Source organism: Drosophila busckii, chromosome 3R (assembly GCF_011750605.1).
Source record: "Drosophila busckii strain San Diego stock center, stock number 13000-0081.31 chromosome 3R, ASM1175060v1, whole genome shotgun sequence".
NCBI lineage: Eukaryota > Metazoa > Arthropoda > Insecta > Diptera > Drosophilidae > Drosophila > Drosophila busckii.
The window spans coordinates 14,705,288-14,724,777 of NC_046607.1; the positions used below are offsets into that span (position 1 = coordinate 14,705,288).

General features: G+C 43.0%; 7 protein-coding genes across 9 annotated transcripts; 2 read left to right on the top strand and 5 right to left on the bottom strand.

The window, feature by feature from the left end:
- The first annotated feature begins 3,297 nt into the window (after positions 1-3,297).
- Positions 3,298-4,042, top strand: LOC108604360 (putative glycine-rich cell wall structural protein 1). The gene is made up of 2 exons (XM_017993800.1): positions 3,298-3,475; positions 3,777-4,042. The coding sequence occupies exons 1-2, from the start codon at positions 3,401-3,403 to the stop codon at positions 3,927-3,929; spliced, it is 228 nt and encodes a 75-aa protein (XP_017849289.1). The 5' UTR covers positions 3,298-3,400; the 3' UTR covers positions 3,930-4,042.
- LOC108604359 (conserved oligomeric Golgi complex subunit 1) lies at positions 3,797-8,011 on the bottom strand. 3 transcript variants are annotated; one of them, XM_017993798.1, is made up of 6 exons: positions 7,823-8,011; positions 7,062-7,759; positions 5,935-6,998; positions 5,220-5,873; positions 5,115-5,162; positions 4,357-4,439 (listed from the first exon to the last, which is right to left on the bottom strand). In XM_017993798.1, the coding sequence occupies exons 1-5, from the start codon at positions 7,954-7,956 to the stop codon at positions 5,145-5,147; spliced, it is 2,568 nt and encodes an 855-aa protein (XP_017849287.1). In that variant the 5' UTR covers positions 7,957-8,011; the 3' UTR covers positions 4,357-4,439; positions 5,115-5,144. The 3 variants fall into 3 exon arrangements, with proteins under 3 accessions (XP_017849286.1, XP_017849287.1, XP_017849288.1); XM_017993799.1 differs by having other exon boundaries at positions 4,414-4,439; positions 5,106-5,162; XM_017993797.1 differs by lacking the exon at positions 5,115-5,162 and having other exon boundaries at positions 3,797-4,439.
- Positions 8,012-8,180: 169 nt separating this feature from the next.
- On the bottom strand, positions 8,181-9,492 carry LOC108602323 (telomere-binding protein cav). The gene is made up of 2 exons (XM_017990408.1): positions 9,303-9,492; positions 8,181-9,246 (listed from the first exon to the last, which is right to left on the bottom strand). The coding sequence occupies exons 1-2, from the start codon at positions 9,426-9,428 to the stop codon at positions 8,278-8,280; spliced, it is 1,095 nt and encodes a 364-aa protein (XP_017845897.1). The 5' UTR covers positions 9,429-9,492; the 3' UTR covers positions 8,181-8,277.
- Positions 9,493-9,672: 180 nt separating this feature from the next.
- Positions 9,673-11,094, bottom strand: LOC108602417 (short-chain specific acyl-CoA dehydrogenase, mitochondrial). Its single transcript, XM_017990532.1, has 3 exons — positions 11,029-11,094; positions 10,733-10,963; positions 9,673-10,680 (listed from the first exon to the last, which is right to left on the bottom strand). The coding sequence occupies exons 1-3, from the start codon at positions 11,075-11,077 to the stop codon at positions 9,710-9,712; spliced, it is 1,251 nt and encodes a 416-aa protein (XP_017846021.1). The 5' UTR covers positions 11,078-11,094; the 3' UTR covers positions 9,673-9,709.
- A 634-nt stretch (positions 11,095-11,728) lies between these two features.
- Positions 11,729-13,351, top strand: LOC108601915 (translation initiation factor IF-2). The gene is made up of 5 exons (XM_017989892.1): positions 11,729-11,990; positions 12,044-12,522; positions 12,575-12,655; positions 12,714-12,731; positions 12,790-13,351. The coding sequence occupies exons 1-5, from the start codon at positions 11,807-11,809 to the stop codon at positions 13,261-13,263; spliced, it is 1,236 nt and encodes a 411-aa protein (XP_017845381.1). The 5' UTR covers positions 11,729-11,806; the 3' UTR covers positions 13,264-13,351.
- Positions 13,319-14,280, bottom strand: LOC108601916 (chymotrypsin-2). Its single transcript, XM_017989893.1, has 3 exons — positions 14,221-14,280; positions 13,565-14,157; positions 13,319-13,516 (listed from the first exon to the last, which is right to left on the bottom strand). Exons 1-3 carry the CDS (start codon positions 14,276-14,278, stop codon positions 13,343-13,345), a joined length of 825 nt encoding a protein of 274 aa, XP_017845382.1. The 5' UTR covers positions 14,279-14,280; the 3' UTR covers positions 13,319-13,342.
- Positions 14,281-15,524: 1,244 nt separating this feature from the next.
- Positions 15,525-16,572, bottom strand: LOC108602380 (chymotrypsin-1). Its single transcript, XM_017990492.1, has 3 exons — positions 16,477-16,572; positions 15,823-16,424; positions 15,525-15,769 (listed from the first exon to the last, which is right to left on the bottom strand). Exons 1-3 carry the CDS (start codon positions 16,553-16,555, stop codon positions 15,614-15,616), a joined length of 837 nt encoding a protein of 278 aa, XP_017845981.1. The 5' UTR covers positions 16,556-16,572; the 3' UTR covers positions 15,525-15,613.
- Positions 16,573-19,490: the final 2,918 nt, after the last annotated feature.

The window sequence follows — 19,490 nt, forward strand, 5'->3', positions numbered from 1 at the left end:
AGTTCTCTTTTGTTAATGGCCAAGAGCAGCGAACACAGCGCATCTTAGTTTGTCGTATTGTGAAGAGCCTTGCTTGATTTTTGCTTAGACGTTGCTTTTGTCGCTTCCTGTGCTACTTTCACAATGGCTAACTAGCCTAGGTTACAACTATGTATGTATGTATTTAGTTTGCGTTGCTTAGGTTTAAGCTCAAGCTCTTGGCTCAGCTCAGCTCAACAGTCTGTTTGGCTGCATGTCCAATTGCAAGTGCTGGCAGTTCAAGTAATTCACATTCTTGTCCCGCTTCCACCTTTTGTAGCTGCAATGTGTTATTATGGCCCACAGTAGTTTGCCATTTTTTTTGGCTTTTTCTCTATTACACACACACACACACAAGTTTTTCATTTGTAATTCAAGTTGTCAGTCAGCTGGGAGAACCAAAACTTAATTAAAGTTCCGCACAGCACTCGCATCAGCCCTTTTACCGTATCCGTCCGTCCGTCCGTCCGTCCCTCCGTCCGTATGTATGTATGTATTTAGTTAGTCCGGTACGCCCATTTTATCCATTTCGTTTAAATGCAGACAGTCTGTCCTTACATTTGCGCAACTTTTCTCTAGCTATTTTTTTTCTATTCTCTGCGCTAGGGAGGAGTTTATCTTGCAGCTTGCTGCACCTGCTGCAAATGTTGAAGCAGCGACTTTGTTGCTGGCATCCGTTTAACTGTGCATGTGTGTGTGTAATTTTATGAGCTTATTTTAGACTTTTCACTTCTAATTTGGTTTTATGCTCTATACAGATTTCAACTTGTTGAATTGGCAAAATACAAGTCCACTACACTGGCTGCTAATATGGCAGCAATTAGCTGGCATAGTTTGCTATCCTATTAGTATCATTTTAGTCCAGCTAAGCGCTTCTAATTAGTCCGTTGACCAAAGCCAACACACACACACACACACATGAATGCATGCATGTCTATGTATTGCATTCATTAGCTATGCATTGAGTTTTGTGAAATTCTTATGCTGTGATAATTAGCATATGAAGAAATCATACAACACACAGATTTTTATCTTTCTTCCTTACACACACTTTCTCTGTCTGTCTGTATTTCTCTCTTGCTTTCGCTCAGTCTTTGTATTTGCATAAGAATTTGACTTTGTATGCAAACACCTGGAAAATTTCAAATTGCTCGTGCACATGCATGCAAAAATTTAATTGAAATATTTTGTGCACGTGTCGAGCTGCAGGAATTAATTCAAGAAAAAATTGTTATACAAGCTATAATAAATTTGTTCTTGTAAAAAATACCCAGCAGCCAGCGTCTATGCAGTTGACTAAACAATTACATTTTACCAAAGGCAAGCATAAAGAGCAGCATCAAAATAAACGCATGTATTAAAGTATAATAAAATTAAATAGTTAAGCAATGTATTGCTTGCCAGCTTAAGTCGATCACGCCACTTTTGTTGTTTAGTCAAAGCAAACTTCCGTTATCTCTTTATATCTGCCTGAAGTTAGGCCTGCATGTTCTCTCGCTCTAGCGCTCGCTCAGCTGCAGTGCTTTACCGTTAAAGCAGCGATAAGCATCGTTAAGTTGAGACTTTCGTCTTTAGCTAGGCGACAGTTTGACGTGGGTGAGTTCAGTAGCTAAACAGAGCTGAAGCTGAGCGCACGTGTGATCGCTGCTTGAGGTTAAGCCTGCATGCTCTCTCGCTATTGCGCTCGCTCAGCAGCGCTGCACTTTCGTAATCTCTTTATGTCTGCCTGAGCTCCTGATAGAATAATACAATGTAGCGGACTACGCATGTAGCGGACTACGCTCCTAGGTTACTTAGCTTCTTCTTCCTTTTTGCTGCATTCTCGCTCTCGTTTCTTTTTGTTTTGTATACGGTGTGAGCGCGACCGACTGAAGCTAAGTACCCAAACACTCAAAAAGAAGAGTGCAGTCCGCTACCTTGTATCATGACTGAGCTTAGGCCTGCATGCTCTCTCGCTCAGCTGGTCTGCTTAAGTGCTAAGGCAGCGACCACGCACGATAAGCTTCGTTTAGTTGAGAGCTTGGGCCTTAGCTTGCCGACAGCTTAGCGTGGGTGATGAAATTTTCCATCATGGGTGAGTTCAGTAGCTAAACAGAGCTGAAGCTGTGCACATCACTTGATCGCTGAGTGCCGAATATTTGCTTTGACTGCTGCTCAAATCACAAAAGTTAATTGCAAATGCGCCCATCAACAAATGCATAGCAATTTAAATTTTAATTGTAATAATTACTAAATGAAAATATTTCATCTGGGCATTATTATTATATTGAATATTATTATATATCATTATCATTATTTACAATAATAATTTAATTGTTTAGTAACTAAACAGCTATTGAGCATACAATATTATTAGGTATGTAAACGAATGCCAATCACATTTTCAATTGACTTATTAGATGATTTGAAATTAAAGCATAATATTATTCCAATTGCATTAACAAGCTTTATGATTGTTCAGTTGTAAAAGTAAAAGTTAAAGTTAGTTTCATATATTTAAATGAGCATTTGCTGCTTCTACATTTGCATAGATTTTATCAGCCAGACACTGAAAATTTATACGCCTTGCACCATTGACTGTGGACCGCTGCTATTCATAGATAAGTATATATATTTTTATCTATATTGCATATATTAAATTTTTATTTGATACCAAACATTTCTTACTTCCCCACAGCCATTTAACCTGAAAAAGAAAACAAGTTCTACAAACCTTTAACATTATTTACCGCAGGCTAAGTGAAAATAAAATTATGCACATTAAGTATACGCAGTGTTGTACATATGTATTCATTATTAACCGTCGAGTGCGCGCCCTTGTTGCCAACCCACTACTTGCAACACTTTCTAGGCAGCCCCCAAGGCACAACGCAAATGCAGACGTGAGACAAAGCCAATGTCAATGCCATTGCCAACGATTGGCGCCTGCCGAGCGGGTGAGGGGAGCACATGCAAAAGAAAATGAAAAAATACAAAACAGAAATGCCAAATACACAGTCCGACTAAATAATCCACTGCACGGCGAGCCAACGGCCATGCCAACGCTTGGCCAGAGGGGAACAACGGACGAGGCGAGGTCCACTAGCTAAATCAGTAAACTGAGTGAGAGAGAGAGAGAGAGGACGCTGTGGTGGCCCCCACTGCTCAATGGCGCACTATGCTCAAGCATTTTGTTGTTGTCGCAGTTTGGTGCATTTTGTTTTGGTTTCACGGTTTATTTTCCCTTCCGCCTTGCGCATGAAAATTTATTTATGCATTTTGTTCTACAGCCCGAGCGCTTATTAGTTGCAATTTGCAATTTGCTTGCGGCGAAAGTTGCTCGCCAACAAGTAGAAACGGATTAAATTATTTATCGCATAGAAATTTGATAAAAAAGAAAAAAATGGGCAAGAATAAAGGCGGCGGTGGCGGAGGAGGAGGCGGAGGTGGTGGTGGATCCGGTGGCGGGGGTGGCAATGTAAGCAATATTTGTGTTATGCAACTAACAATTTAATTGTGAGTCGAAAAATTTAATTATAGTCAGCACTTTAGTTTAAGAAGCTTGAGTCTCGAATCTCGAAAGTTTGCAAACAATGAATGAATGTTAAAATGTAAGAAAGTTCAGAGCGAGAGAGAGCTGCTGCTACTAATAAAGACTTGAGCATGCTGAGTTGCGTTTTCTTATGCCCTTTGGGTTTAATTGTAGTTTTAATATGCTTTTCTCATTATTTACTCCCTTTATGTTGCCATACCTTTGACGCTTGACTGTCAACATACAGAAAAAGGGTGGAGGCGGTGGTGGTGGCGCAGCAGGTGGCAACCAGAATAAAGCAGCCGCTGACAAAGGCAACGCCAAGAAAGGACAAGAGCAAAAGTCAGCCGGCGGCGGCGGCGGTGGTGGTGGTGGTGGCAAGAAAGGTGGCAAAAAGTAGAAGCCAAGCTGCATTGTTATAAAGCGTATTAAATTACAAATCTTAGTTTACTGCAATTGCTAAGCATAGTTATATATTTTAAGTTTAAATAAATACAATAATTTACAGTTGAAGTTGTAGCAGCAGCAGCAGCAGCAGTTTAAATTAAACATTTTGAATGCTCGTTTAACAGTTAACACACAATTAATGACTACCTCGGACTTTCGTCTGTCTGCCAGTCATTATACAACTGACTACACATGGTGCGGCGCATCCTTCTTCTTCCTTTGGCTTCTGCTTACAGTTGGCTGAACGCGAACATTTCGCGCACTTCACTGTTGGCCAACACTTCATTAAGTTCATCTACAGCTGAGGAGAGGGAGGTGGTGTCTGTTGGCTCTATCGAAACCACTCCTGGGACATGCCAAAGAATGAGGCGGCACTCGACTTCGATTTGCTGCTGCTGTTGCTGGAGCTGGAGCTGGATTCGGTTTTACGTGTTGTTGGCGCTTTACGTGTGGGAGTCATGGCCTAGGAGTGAAAGAGCAGGGAAGTTGGTAACTATAGCGTATATGCATACATATGTTATTAATTAAGTGGGCATATTAATTGCTAATTTTGTGTGATTAATCTATTAATGTGGCGTAACGGTGCAAGATTTATGGCCAACAACAACACAAATCAACAACACACACACACACACACACACACACACACACACACAGACAAACATAAGTAAGGGCATAATTAGCGCTCGATTTATGTCATGGCAAATTCCAAATAATTGCCAACCATATACTGAGCCGTAATTAGCAAAAGCATGCGCGTAACTGCTAAACCGACAACAACTAAAGTCAGGCGGCTACTATAAATTAATGCTTGCTTTACGATTTGATTTCAATAATGGACAATTCATTAATTAGCATTTAAGCCGCGCCGCTAAGTGTTGCGGCATCATGTTGAAATACTTGCTGTGGTGGCTAATTGTAATTAATTCTATAAATGCTACTATTAATAAAGATTTATGGTGAGTAAATAAACAGAGTTTTGTACAGCAGTGCGGCAAATTAAAATCAAAGCGCACCTAGCGGCAAAAAGCAGCAATATGCAGCGAACATGTTCGAGTTCGAACGTACAGTGTAAGAAACTTGTGCATGCATAAAATTGAAACGACAAACAACGCAAAGTATTACATACGAAGTTTACCAGCAAATCAATTAAACCATGATAAATAGACTACAATTCAAAGAATGCCTAGAATACAAATTGAAAGATTGCTTAAGGTATTAGCAAATAAAAAGGTAAACTTACCTTTTCACTTGCAGTGGTCAGCGACTTGCGCTCGCTGTGCAGCGGCGTTGACTGAGCTGTAACAATGGGCAGCAAAGGAAACCAAAGCGAGGTGGAGCCTGAGGAGCTTAGACATAAGACATTTGGATCCGCCTCATGTGCGAGCGTAGCATTTGCAACGCCGCCTGGTAGATTAGCCGGCATGGCTGTGAGCACACCCAGCTCGCCATGCAGCCGCGCCGCTGAACGTGCCACATGCTGATTAATATGCTCGGCAAACAGCTCAAAGTCAAAGGGATCTATAAAGTCACGCAGCCTGCGCTGCAGCGCATGGAATTGTTCATACAGTTGTCGCTCCTCGCGTGTAACGCTAAAGACGCGCTCCAGAAACTTTAGATCAAAGTACAGCTGCAGCGCGATATTTTGACTGGACTTGGTGCAGTCCGCAGCAGCGAGCAGTTCGTAGTGCGCCAGCAGCTGTGTCAGCAGCTTTTGATTAAAGGCATGCAACACCTTGGAGGGCAAAGTTTGCGGCACGGCAACGTTCAGCGCTTGTATCAACTGATGCAGATAAGTTTGTAGCGATAAACGTGGCTGGCTGGGTATCCTAATGCTGCTTTGCACGCTCTGTTGCTGCTCCTCGTCCTGCTGCTCCAGCGTTTGCGTATGCCATAGCTGCAAATGCGCATAAAATGACTTTAATATATATATATTTGAATTATAGTGGCGCACTTACTGCAAAGTCCTGCAACACCATATTGTGTGTTATGCCCTTGGGCAGCTTATCATCGCAATTATGCGTGCTCAGTACATCGTCTACGATCAGCAGCCACAGGCGCAACATTTCCTCTTCGATGAGCGCACATAGACGCTGCCAATGCTCAGCACCAGCTGCAGTCAAGTTGCCTGCCCACTGACGCCAGCTGCTGGGTTGGCAGAAGCACAGCTTCAGGCTGGGACACAGCTCTATCAGCGCCAGCGTGCAACGCAGCGCTTGCAACAGCGCTTGGCGCTCTTGCAGCTGCAGCGTTTTCAGCTTGCTCACATAATCCATCATCTGCTGCTGCGCTGTTTCGCGTAGAAAGTTAATCAGCGCCAGTTTGTGCTCAGCGCGCGTCGATTGCTCCTGCAGCAGCACATTCAACTCCTGCACAATCTGCGCCAGCTGCTTGTCAAACTCTGCGCATAGCTCAATTGTTGCTGTGCTGTAGCCTTTGGTGCGATTAGCTAAACGCTTTGGTTGCTCGCTCAAAGCCGCTGCCAGACTCAACGGCAGATCTTCGTTCTGCTCACGCCATATTTGCAATGGAGCTGGCTCCTGGCTATGACTGGACTGCACCAACTGTACAACCAGCTCATAGGTATGCTGCATAGCCGCAGCCCAGCTGCTGCGTATGATTTCACGCACACGCGCATTGATCAACGGCACATACTTGTGCTTATAGAAATTTAATTGCGTCGACTTTAGCTGCAGTTGCTGCTCCAGTTCTGCATAGCTGGACTGCGCTGTGGCTGCAGCTGCTGACTTAATGTCCTGTATGGTTTGCATGCTGCTCACCAGCGAAAAGATCTGCTCCAGTTCCTTGGCCGCCAGCGTATCAATCTTGCGTAGCCAAGCAAGCAAAGCGTCCGATATTTGTTGCGCTGCCAGCTGCGGCTTGTCAAACTGCGGCCTATAATTGGCTATAATATCGGGTAACAGATGTGCCAGCTGACGTTCGCTTATATCCATGCGACTAATGCTGGGTGGAGTTGTTGCTGCACTGCACTGCTCAATCCTTTCAAAGAGCAAACCATTTGCTGCGGGCAACATAGCAACATTTATAAAATATACAGAAAATGTTATTTAAATTTGATACTTACATAGCAAACACTTGTCCATTAGCTCAATGGTGCCGTTTAGTATATGCAAGCTAGCCAAGATGCGCTCTTTTACCCGCCTTGACTTCTTCGCCTCCGCATCGCTGCTTTGGCTTTGAAGGCAACGCACAAAGGCCGTAGCACGAAGTTGCAAGAACGTTTGCAACACATGATGCAAGTCACATTTTTCCAGCAGCAACAGACTCTGCATGCAATCCACAGCCACCTCAGCGCTGAGCTGCTCACGCTCCAGCACATTCAGCACTGCATGCTTTATGGTCAAATGGAATGGACGCAGTATTTCCCATTGCTTGTGAGCCACAGGCAGACGTTGCATTAGCGCATTCTTGGCATCCAGCTGCAGGCCAGTGCTAATGTGGCGACTGAATATGAACAGCTCTGTGGCAGCGTAAAACTGCTCCTGATCAATGTGCGTCCAAATGAGCTCCGGCAGGCTGGTCAGCAGTTTTATCTGCACCATGGTGCTGTAGTAATTGTTTAATTGCTTGCTGGCAGTGCGCTGCTGCAACAAGATGTCTGCCTCGCATGCCACGGGCGTTGTCTTGAAGCCCAACAGCTGCTGCTCGTTGAGACTGCGGCAATTTGACTGGATGCAGTGCACCTGCTCGATGAGTGTGCCGGCAGAGCTTTGCATGGCGGCTATGGTATCTGCTGCCTTTAGCAAATCGCGATAGCGTTCACTGTAAAAGCAAAATTTGTATAATAACTTTTTTTTGTTTTTCGCCACTTGCCACATCACTCACCCAACCATAGTGCGTAGCTCTTCGCGTTTGTTCTCAACTACCATTTGTATCTTTTTCTGCACCGCATCGATTTCGGACACACTGTGCTGCTCAAACAGCGTGTCCACATTTAATTCCAATAAATTTGCACTCATTTTTGCACAAAAACAAGAATTTTATTAAAGCATTAGCAGCACGTAAACGTAAATATATCAGTTGCTAGTGATGGCACAAAATGGCAGTTGGGACAACAGCACCGCAGCTAGCAAGTATCATCCACAATAGTCAATCAGCTGTTCAAGGCGGACAATTAAAACAATTTATATTTTTGCTTAACGTTTATTAAGTAGAGTATGATGCGTTCAGTTGTGTTGGTTTATAAATGTATTGAAGTACATAATATTGGGAATTTTTCAAAAATCCATGAGAAATTAAATTAAATTTTCAGTATACAAAATTTTACAAAAGAGCTTTGCTTATGGTAATTCCTGCGATTGTGTTGATGTAGCAGGAACTTGAGTATTAAATAAAGCGTAGTCTTCAGTGGAACACAATAACTGTTCACTCCTCATTTGCTGGCTCTGTGTTAATGGCTGGCTCTGTGTGAAGGGTTGGCTTTCAGTATTAATAGAGTTTATCATGGACTCTGTGTTTACTTCATGAGCTCGCTCAACCCAGCTTAGGGAATCGCTATTGGAATCCAGTAAGCTAACCGGGATATCATTTTCTACATTGTTGAGGTTCTTCACCAAATTATTGTTATTTGAAGCATTGTTAGCAAGCAACTTAGGCTGACTCTCCAGTTGTTGTGGCGGTTGTGTTACTGGTTCGGTGTTTACATCATTTGCCATTGCAGCCCAATCCTCATCAGCTTGAGTAGGCAGTATAGAATCTGCGCTAGCCAGTAGCACAGGCTGACTTTGCATTGGTGGTGCCTGGGTACATGGCTCAGTGTTAATATCATTAGCCATGAACGCCGAATCATCATCAGATGTCAACGGTTCGGTGTTAATATCACTGCCCAGTAAACCAACATCTTCATCAGATGACGATAGGTCGTCAGTAATATCATTGATCGAGCTTAGATTTATATTATCAGGCACAGATTGGTTTGCCGTATTTTTATTTTCTTTATCACTGCGGCGCTTCCATTGATCCAACCTAAAGTTGTTTGCCTTTTTCAGCTCGCATCGTTTAATTTCATTATACTTAGCAATTTGCTCATCCGTGTAAGGAATACACATTTTCCTGGTGATGGCTTTAACCAGCATGGCATTAATAAAACGCTCCGACTTGTTTTCCAGACGACCCTTTTTCATAAGGCGTCGCTTTGCATCCCAAACACAGTTATATTGAGTCATATCCACACGCAGCTTGGTGCGCGTGCAAAGCTGTCGCACTTCATCTGGTGTGTAAATGCGTCTCATGTCCTTTTCAGTTACCTCCTGTAGTATTATTTAAAAGTTAGTAATAATCTGTAATGTTATTTTTGTTTACTTACAAACGCTTTGCAAGCGCGCTTCGCTATTCTTTTGCCGATTTTATCGCCATCCTCAAACGTGTCCATTAAAGCAGCAAGTTCCTGCTTTTGATAGTTTAGAAAATACTCAGATAAATGACGCTCCATCGCATTTAACTGTTTTGTATTTATTATTATTTGTACATCAAAATATTTTAAACAAGATTGTGCTGGAGATTTTCTTTGCTTAGTGTTGAACAATTGCAAAGAGTGCGCGTTGACAAGCGATAACATTGTATTCAAAGTATCGAATAACTTGTCGAAAATTAGCGCCAATCAGCTGTTGCGTTGCTTACTATTAAAATTTAAACACCAACTGAAAATTGTACGTTTAACAGTTTATTGCAATATCACTTTTTAATAGTTACATTATTAAAGTCTCAAACTAGCTAACTAGCATATTCTCTTATTACTGACGCGGCAATCACCAAACGCTGAATTTCCGAAGTGCCTTCGTAAATTTCTGTAACCCGTGCATCCCTATAAAGGCGCTCTGCTGGCATATCCGTAACGTAGCCCATGCCACCCAGAATCTGTATCGCCTGGTGAGCACAAAAGGTGGCTGCTTCGGAAGCATGAAGCTTCGCCATGGCTGCTTCCTTAGTTATTGACAGTCCATTATCTTTTAGCCAGGCAGCACGCCAAGTGAGCAAACGAGACGTTTCGACTCGCAGAGCCATATCCGCTAATTTTTGCTGTATAAGCTGCAGTCGCGACAAGCGCTTACCAAAAGCCAAACGCTTCTCTGCATAATCGGTGGCCAATTCGAGCGCCGCTTGTGCTATGCCAGTTGATTGTGCTGCAATCCCGATGCGACCGCAGTCCAACGACTGCATAGCAATCTTAAAACCGCCGCCAAGCTCACCAAGTATCTGGGATTGCGGCACTGGCACATCGTCCAGCGTTAGTTGACACGTGCTGCTGGCGCGCATACCCATTTTGCTCTCCTTCTTCGAAATGGTAAGTCCGGGCACCTGCTTAGCTGTTAGAAAAGCTGTAATGCCTTTGTGTTTCAACGCTTTGTCAATTGTTGTAAAGATGAGACCGCCACTGGCTTCCTTAGAGTTTGATATCCAAGCCTTTGTGCCATTCAAAAGATAATCATTGCCATTCTTTTTAGCTAACGTGCTGAGCCCGCTGGCATCCGAGCCGCAGTCCGGCTCCGAGAGCGCATAGAAGGCAATATGCTGCCCTTGCGTATAAGGCGCTAGAAACTGTTGCTTCTGCTGCTCCGTGCCATGTTGCTGCACTGCGCCCAAATACAGATTGTTGACGCCCATGACAATGGATAGCGCAGCATCTCCGCGAGCTACTTCTTCCATGCCAATGACATACGCTTGGTAATCCAGACCAGCGCCACCTGCAAGCGACAACGTCAAGCTCAGTGAACAAGCAGCAAAACAAACTCCTACCGTATTCTTCCTGCGCTGTCACCGACAACAGTCCCAGCTCACCAAGACGCTGCACTTGCTGCGCGGGATAAAGCTCTTCACGATCATGTCGCGCTGCATGTGGGGCCAGCTCTGCATTGGCAAACTCACGACACGTTTTCTGCAGTATCTGGTGCGTCTCCGATAGCGCCGCAAGGCAAGCGATGCGCCTGCTTTGGCATTGCTTCCAGGTGTTCCAAGCGGTTCGTTGACCTGCCAAAGCACAAAACGTGCGAGCTGGAGTAGTCTATTTCGCTTGGTTTAATTTATATAATTACCCAATGTCAATGCGGCTCGACACAGCGGCTGCATTCTGACCAAGCACATCGAAGCTTCGGCACCGAACTGCGTCAATCTGCGAAAGTGAAAATACTTTTTAATGCTCGCGAGTAAATATTGTTGCTGGATGGGTTTGCCCTCTCTCTTTGCATGTCAACATGCGTCGCCAGCAGCAAGCAGCGGCGTTGTCGTTATCTTTATAACTGCGAATACTGGAAATAAGTGTATCCATCCCCTTTGCTACAGCGCCACTGGCTTCATTAATATGCAGTGAGTAAAAAATAATACAGCAATGTTATTCAAGTTCTTTGTTTCCAGATTTCTGTACCCTGCACAGTTGCAACCAACTGCTCAATATTCGTTTTACATATTTACCATATATATAATTTAATAACAGCTCAAAACTCAACATTTTCAAATTTTAGTTTAGCTGCAGAGCATTTTGAAGTCGCATAGTTATAACTTTTTAATTTTAGGCAAGCATGTGCCCATAGTTAGGGTCATTAACTGAAATGAAAAGCGGTTCAACGCTTTTCGGAAGTTGTTTAAAAGTCAGCTGGCTTCATATTTTGCAATTCAAATTCCAAGTTGGACTTGATACATTTTGAAAACACACCCACTTTTACCAAATGACTCACGTCGTATCGTATTGTATACAATTGTTAACCTAGTAGACTATAGAAAAATCGTTGATAGTTTTCCATACGTAAATATTGAACACAGTGCTGCCAACAAATAAATCTAAAAATCTAAATCTGTAAATTTATCAATAACACTATGAATTATCTAATACAGCGAGGCAAGGCACGCCAACAGGCAATCAATGTGCCCGATGGATTCCCCGAACTTCTATCCGATATAACACGGGAAGTGCTGCGTTGCCAGCCCACAAAGGAGTGCCTATGCCAGTTCATCATTGACTATCTGCACTCGCTGATTGTTACACGAGAGAAGGCCATGGGTAAGCGCTTAATATAAAACTTATAATTGTTGCTAATTAACTTTAAATTCTAGTGGCCAAAAGCATACTCGATCGCGCTTTGCGACAAGTTGATAGCATTATATCTGATTTATGTGTTTGCGAGCTGTCGCAGGAGAAGTCTGAAATGATGGCATCGGTTATGGAGGAATGTTTCCGCAACTTTCTCGAAAAGCGTCGCTGTGAGATGCGTCGCGGCAAGGAGGCCATCAAATTTGCTGACATTGATATGTTGTCGGAACTGTTGGAGAAATGCAAGTTCAGCGAAGAGGAGCTGGACTCTTCGCGTCCGGCTATTGAGAGCGCCTACAAGCGCTTCGTGGATGCCTACATGGCAGCAGCTACCGAATCCCAAGGTACTGAGTTGCTTTATCAGTATTTCCGGGATCGCGAGCTAAAGCGTATTGATGAAATGATGCGCAACCAGGCGGCCATTACTATACAGGCAGCCTTTCGTGGTTATATCGTGCGTCGAACAATGGCGCTCCATGTCTGCACTTGCACCTGCATGATGGTTAGTATAATCTTTAATCTTGCCAAAACTTTAAGTACTGAGTTCTTTGCAGGATGACGAGGAGGACGAAGAGACTAAGCGTCAAGATGCTGCGGCGCGTATTATACAACGCTTCTTCCGCTGGGTGATGGCAGTAAGTTTTATAGTTATATTAAAATTAATGAAATAATGACTTTTGTTTATTTCAACAGCGCCAGGCTATTAAACCGGTAAGTCTTTGTTATTATATAATCTTTAAATAAATTTATTTATATTGCTGCTTGCTAGATTGATGATCCCTGTGTGGACAAAGAAACTCCGCCTTCGAAAGACGACGGCTCTTCACCGCCTACACTGGCAGTTGAAAGTGCCGCTGAAGTTGCGCCTGCTGCCGCCGAATCAGCCGCTGCAGTTGGAGCAGAAGCAAGTGGCGAGGCTGCAGCAGATGAAGCTGAGCCTGCTGCAGCAGTTGCTGAAGAAGCAGCACCAGCTGCTGCAGCAGCAGCTACCGAAGAAGCTGCTCCAGCAGCAGCAGAGCCAGCAGCAGCAGAGGCACCTGCTGAAGCTGCGCCCGAAGCGGCTGCAGAAGCGCCGCCCGAAGCAGCAGCGCCAGCAGCAGCAGAAGAAGCTGCCGCTCCAGCTGCTGCTGAGGAGCCAGCACCAGCAGCGCCGGCTGAGGAGCCAGCTCCAGCACCGCCAGCAGAGGAAGCACCACCTGCAGCTGAAGCTGAGCCACCAGCAGCTGAGGCGCCAGCTGAGTAAGAGCGCGCATATTAATTTGTTAATTGTTTATTGAACTCTCAAACGGGCTTGTAAATTATTTCGATGTGTAGCCAACAAATTAAAGCGAAAGAGACTTAGGAGCTGTTTGCTCTGCTATCCAAGTACGAAAAGTAGAAACTCTAGTGTAGACATCGGGGGAAACAAACAGACCGCAGACTACCAGACCATAGGACACGACGCCAACCTGCTGCAGTCCATTGACGTTGCTTACAAGTGGCCCACCCGAATCACCCTAAGAAAAGAGTTAACATTTGTTAATAAGCAAATGTTAGCTACTTACCGAGCAGGCGCCGCGGAAAGGTCCTCGCGCACAAATCTCTGTGTCCGTGACATCCTCCATGCCTCTGGCGCGGCACAGCTCATTGGTAATGGTGGCGTAGCTCATGCGCTGCAACGTATTTGGATAATTGACATTGTCTAGAAAGGGCAGCGCCACTGGCACCCTCAAGCCCCAGCCTGTTAATGTAACAGGCACACCGCCGCCCACAAACGCTTCAGACTGATACGGAATGGTTGCTATGCTCCTGTTGTTTATAACAAACGCTGTCTCTAAGCTGAGCACTGCAATGTCGCTTGTCTTTAGTTCCTGGTAGTTCGGATGTATGCTGTAAGAGATTACGCGAGCGCGCGAGCCCTGCGGATCATCCAGATTGCGTATGCCTGCCACAACCGACATGCGGGACGCATTGAAGCCTTGGCAACAATGTGCGGCAGTTAGTACGCGATCGGGCGCTATAAGCGAACCGCCACAGAAATGCATCTGTCCGCCACTTGTTTGATACTGCAGCGACACCTGGTAGGGCACATATTCGCCCGCTGGCACATCCGCTCCACCCACAATGCGTGTGGGCGCATAGCCACCAGGCTGACGAGCTGCAAAATGTGTGCGCAATTCCTTTTAAGGATTATTCTTTAGTCTATGCGTTTACCACTTACAATTGATGCGCGCAGCGCTGCTAGCGAGCATCGCTGTTAGAAAAAGTAATTCCATCATAGCTTTTGTTTAATGCCAACATTTCGATCCACACATCGAGCTATATAGCTATAGCACCTGACCCCCATTTGCGATAAATTTGCATAACTATCGCGCACTCAGTATTTGGGTCGCTCAAGTTATGCCATTCATTTTGCTCTTGAAATTTAATAATTAATGAGTTTTCACGCAGGTAATTGGCATTGAGCTGAACTAAATATGCGAGTGCTTATCATATAAATTCTTAATTATTTATTAGTGCAGTGAAAAATTAAAAAATCACAAACAACAATCTTTGAATTAAACTAAAAGTGACTCTATACTTTAGCTTTATTTCTTTTATTATTGTTTATTAATTTACGCATTGCAACATTGTATTACATGGAAGCGTATTATAAATCATAATGTTAGTTAAAATATGTACATATATTTATAAGATATGGAAGTAAGTTGTCTATATTGATAATAATCATCGGTTGTGGTGAGGGCTTCTACATTATTTATAAATAAATAGAAATAAAAGCAAACTTGAATTAACCTAATTTAATAAATACTGCGCTGGCGCCATCTATCGCTTGTAAATATATTTCAAGCTGAAAAAAACAATGCATGCTTTTGAGTAACGGCTTTAAATTAAAGCCGAGTGCAGTATAAAATATAGCACGCATTTTTTTTATAGCATACAACTGGAGAAAACAAAAAACTGTAAACAAACTTTGGTTTCTTAAATTTGTAAATCATGTAGCCATGTCTTTTACAGCTAGAAAGAGAATCTATAAGTTCGTGAAGCACAAAATAAACACAATATAATTTTAATATATATATTTATATGAACCGACAGTCAGTTTAACTACCAGCATTTGTCGTTTAATGCAGTGATTGGCTTTGACTGCATTAAACGACAAATGCAGGTAGTTAAACTGACTGTCGCTTAGCTCAGAGCTATTGAGCGAATACAAACAAGATCCCCATATTTTCTGTTTTCGCTAGAACTGTGGACTGATAACAAAAGCATTTGCTCTCATTCAGTCTCTTACTGAGCGGCTGACGCTCTCAGCTTCTACTATTGCACTTTGAGGCTGGCAGGTATGCCTCATGACTTTCAGTAGGGTATGGACTAAGCAGTGAGCGCTTTTCCAGGATAACAATAGTCATATTATTTAAAATGCTTGCATGCAATTTTTATTTATTTATCAATTTCTACAATCAAAACGATTCATTGCATTTACAGAAAAGATGAAGAAGAACTTATTACTTTTAATTGGGGACAATGTTATTAAAGTAATGAGAAAGAGATTTTAATTTCATTTGCTAATAATTGTAAAATTTAAAGAGTGTGAAAATGCGCTGCCGAATCTAAGCCATGCGCTCTTTAATCCAAGCGTCAAACATAGAGACGCGTGTATAGACATCGGGACTGTTGGAGGCACAGAAGGCAGTGCCATAGGAGACGACGCCCACCTGCTTCAGAGATTCACCATTGCTCATGACCAAAGGACCACCCGAATCACCCTGAAAGCAAAAAGTTAACAAAAAATGAGATTAAATTGAAAAATGCTGCTTACATTGCAGGCGCCTTTGCCAAAACGTTCCAAGGCACAAATTTCCGTATCGGTTAACTGCTCCATGGTCTGCTTGCACTTTTCGTTGGACAAGGTTTTATACGAAAGCTTCTGCAGCACAGTAGGATATTTGGCGAAGGGTCCAGTGCCAAAGTGAAACACTGAGCCCCAACCGGAGAGCAGCACATCCTGATCAGCGCCCACAAGATCATTGCTGCTAACATCGATGGTAGCAATGCGTTTGTCATCCAGCTCAAAGGCTGACTCAAGCTTAAGTATGGCTATATCACTTGTGACCAGCTCCTGATAGTTCTCGTGCATTTCATACGACTGCACCTGAGCACGTGGCCCAGTGCTGTCGTTCAGATCACGCACTCCCGCAACGACTGTGATGCGACTGGCGTTCTGGCCATTGACGCAGTGCGCGGCAGTCAGCACACGATTGGGCGCAATGAGTGAGCCGCCACAGAAGTGACGCTGCTTGCCGCTGCGCGTAAGGAACTGCATGGACACCTGATAGGGCACATACTCATCATCGGGCACATCATAGCCGCCCACAACGCGCTCCTGCGAGCTGCTGTCCGCTTGCTCAAAGTATGCATCGACTGTAAATAAAGTATTAAAGCATTTATCAGTTTAAAATAGTTATATACCTACGATCTATAACTTTGTTCATGGGCAGCGCTGCGCTCAGCTGCAGCGTTGCTAGCAAAACGAATATTAAGCCAACTGCCATTGTTAACTACTGTTTGCTGCAAGTTGCTTTTGGGCTTATATAGGCTGCAAATGTGCGGCTCATTTGAATTTTATCAAATGCGCTTAGTGGGCGGTAGCTGTGGGTGGTCTATGTATAACAAGGTCGCCAAGCTAGTGATAAAAAAAATATATACTAAGCTGCATTATATAAACATTTTGTTCAGTCTTTAGAGCAAATGAAATGTTGAATGCCACAATCGCTGTTGAGTTGACTTCATCGAGCTTGCATTTTTAATCAAGAAATAATTTAAATATTCTGCTTCTTTTAATTCCATGCTGGGTGGGTCTCGACTCCTGCCACATCGCTGCTGACTGGCAATTGGAACATCGGGCTCTGTGCTCTCTGCCAGTTGGCAATCAACACCTTTTGGTGCAGGCTATCTGCAACTGCAACTGCTGACTGCTGCCCAGACTCCTTGTACGATGCAAATCAAGCTCAAACGTCTGGTCTGGTTTGGTCTGGGCTGGCAACTATCTGACTCGATCCGTTGCTGGGCGTTGAGCTTGTGTCAGTTCCGGCCTGATTGCAAGTCAGCTAATGAATCATTTTAGTGCATCTCTCCACACTGAACTGGCGAACTGAATCTGTGTGTGTGGCGGCGACTGGCGCAAATTAATTATGCACACCTTTGGGATGCTGTTCGGCTGCATGTTGAGGTCTTGATCTTTGGACTACTGTGTTAATTGTAGGTGGGCCCAGTGCTGCGCTCCGAACTGATTTGAACTTGAAATGGCTTTATTATAATACGCGCACAGGATGTGCCAGCTCCAGCTCCAGCTCCTTGCGCAGTGGCATTGGCGTGGGTATTGGCGCCTGTCTTGTCGCTTTATGCTTCGCTTTTGTTAATTGGACCACCCTGACAGGTTGCTCGGAATACCGGGTAACGTGACAGGAGCTTATCTCTGCTCTCTTTTATTTTATTTTTATTCTTTTCTTAACTCTGCATATCATTTGCATATAAGCAACGCAGACAACCGTTGACAGGTTAATCCTTATGTTAACTCATTAGGCTTTGTTTTAGTTTCGTTCGCACTCGGAATTTCAATATATAAATTAACTCCAGCTTCAAATCGAAATGACGACTAGGTCTTGAATAAAAAGGATTTTCATTAAATATATGTAAGTCAATAAAATAAAATAAATAGTTTTGAGCAAGCTCAAAATAATGGCACAGCAGCTAATCAAATTAATTTAAAAATAGAATAAGCTCAACAGACAGCATCAAATTTTTATTGATATCAGCAAGGAATTGTAAATCTAACCTAATTGTTGTTATCACGTTTGCATTTTTAAGAACATATATAATTGTTTCTTAGTTAGATACTAAAAATAGTAAGTTTGTAACTAACTTACAAAGCTCCATCAGTTAAATATGATTGCTTATGATATATTTAATATTTATTGCAACAAATTTGCTGTCTTAAGACTTTGATTGCGACTTTAATTGAGTGAAATATAATGCCAGAGCTACCTGGTCTCGTTCACATGTCCACTTCAATGTCTGCGGGTAGTGGGGGGAGTGCCGTGGAGTTTGCTACAAATTTGAGACTCCTGCTGTTCTGGTGTGCGTGTAGGCAAATCATAAGCATATCTCAGCTATCAGTTCGCAATCATATAATATTTTTATTTCGCGCTGAGCTCGAGCGATACTCGGGCTTGACAGAAGCGCCTACCTGTTGTCATCAATTAGGTAACAAGCTCACGCGACCAATAAATATGGCCATGTCTCTGTCCCTCAGTGACTCTCTGACTGTGGCTGTATCTACAAATGGTTAAGCAGCTCGCTGTGTGCAGAGATCTCTTATCTGATTTGCAAATAAAAATGTGTTTAATTTGCCTCGTTTGCAGTCTGAGACTGAGGCTTGTTGCAAGGTTGCAAAGCCATAATTTATAGGTACTACGTATGCACCTGTAGCGAAGCGGGAGGAGGCTGAGACTGAGACTGCGGCAGTGTCGCATTTGGAACGCGTAAAATAAACGACCAATTTACTGATTATGCAAAACATGCAATTAATTTTGCCACAGCACTACTTTATTTGAATAAACTTATGGCTACTCCCCATGAAATATGTGCAGAGACTCTGAACTTTGGCTTACTATTTATTAGAAATATTTATTAATTAAAGAGTCAATCAACTGCAGGTGACAATTAATTGCTTTAAGCCGCAGATAGCTACTGAATTTAAAACAATAAATGTGCCAGACATAAAAAACGCGGCTTTGCTTTAAGAACTGAACTATAAATCACATTGAAGACTCGCTGCGGCAAAGACAACAAAACGGCCGACAGGCCATAAAAGTTGCATTCACAAATGTTTGTTGTTTTTGTTTTGTGGTGTTCTGGTTCAGCCTTTTTCTTGATCTTGACCACACGCACAATTCTACAGAAGTTGGCTGAAACAAGCTTGTGCATCTGGCTGACAATCAACCAAAATGTCATAATAATGATGGCGTTCCAGGCAGTCACAGCCCAAGCCGCCAAGTCCAACAGGATGCTTATCTTGTTAACACAAACAATCTTTGTCAGGCGGCGTTAACCCCAACTTCGCTGAAATTGAATGCACTTCATTAAAAATATAAATTCAAATTTTATTTCGAGCAAGAATTTGCAGAATATAATTTATATATTTTGCTTATACTCAGCTATCAAATTATTTGCAGTGAACGCTGTTTAAGAATTGTTGAAAAATAAAATAAAATGTAATGTAACATTTATTGAAGCTTAAGCTTGTAGATTAAATTAAGACAGTCAGCTGCAGTCGACAATGGAAGAATATATGCATATCTAATTAGTTTGGTGAATTAATAAAAAAATAATAATTATCAAACTTAAGTAAATATATGTAGGAGATGAGGCTGTCTCTGCTATTAATTGCCATTCATTTCGAGTAGCGGCAGACATTTATTGCACGAT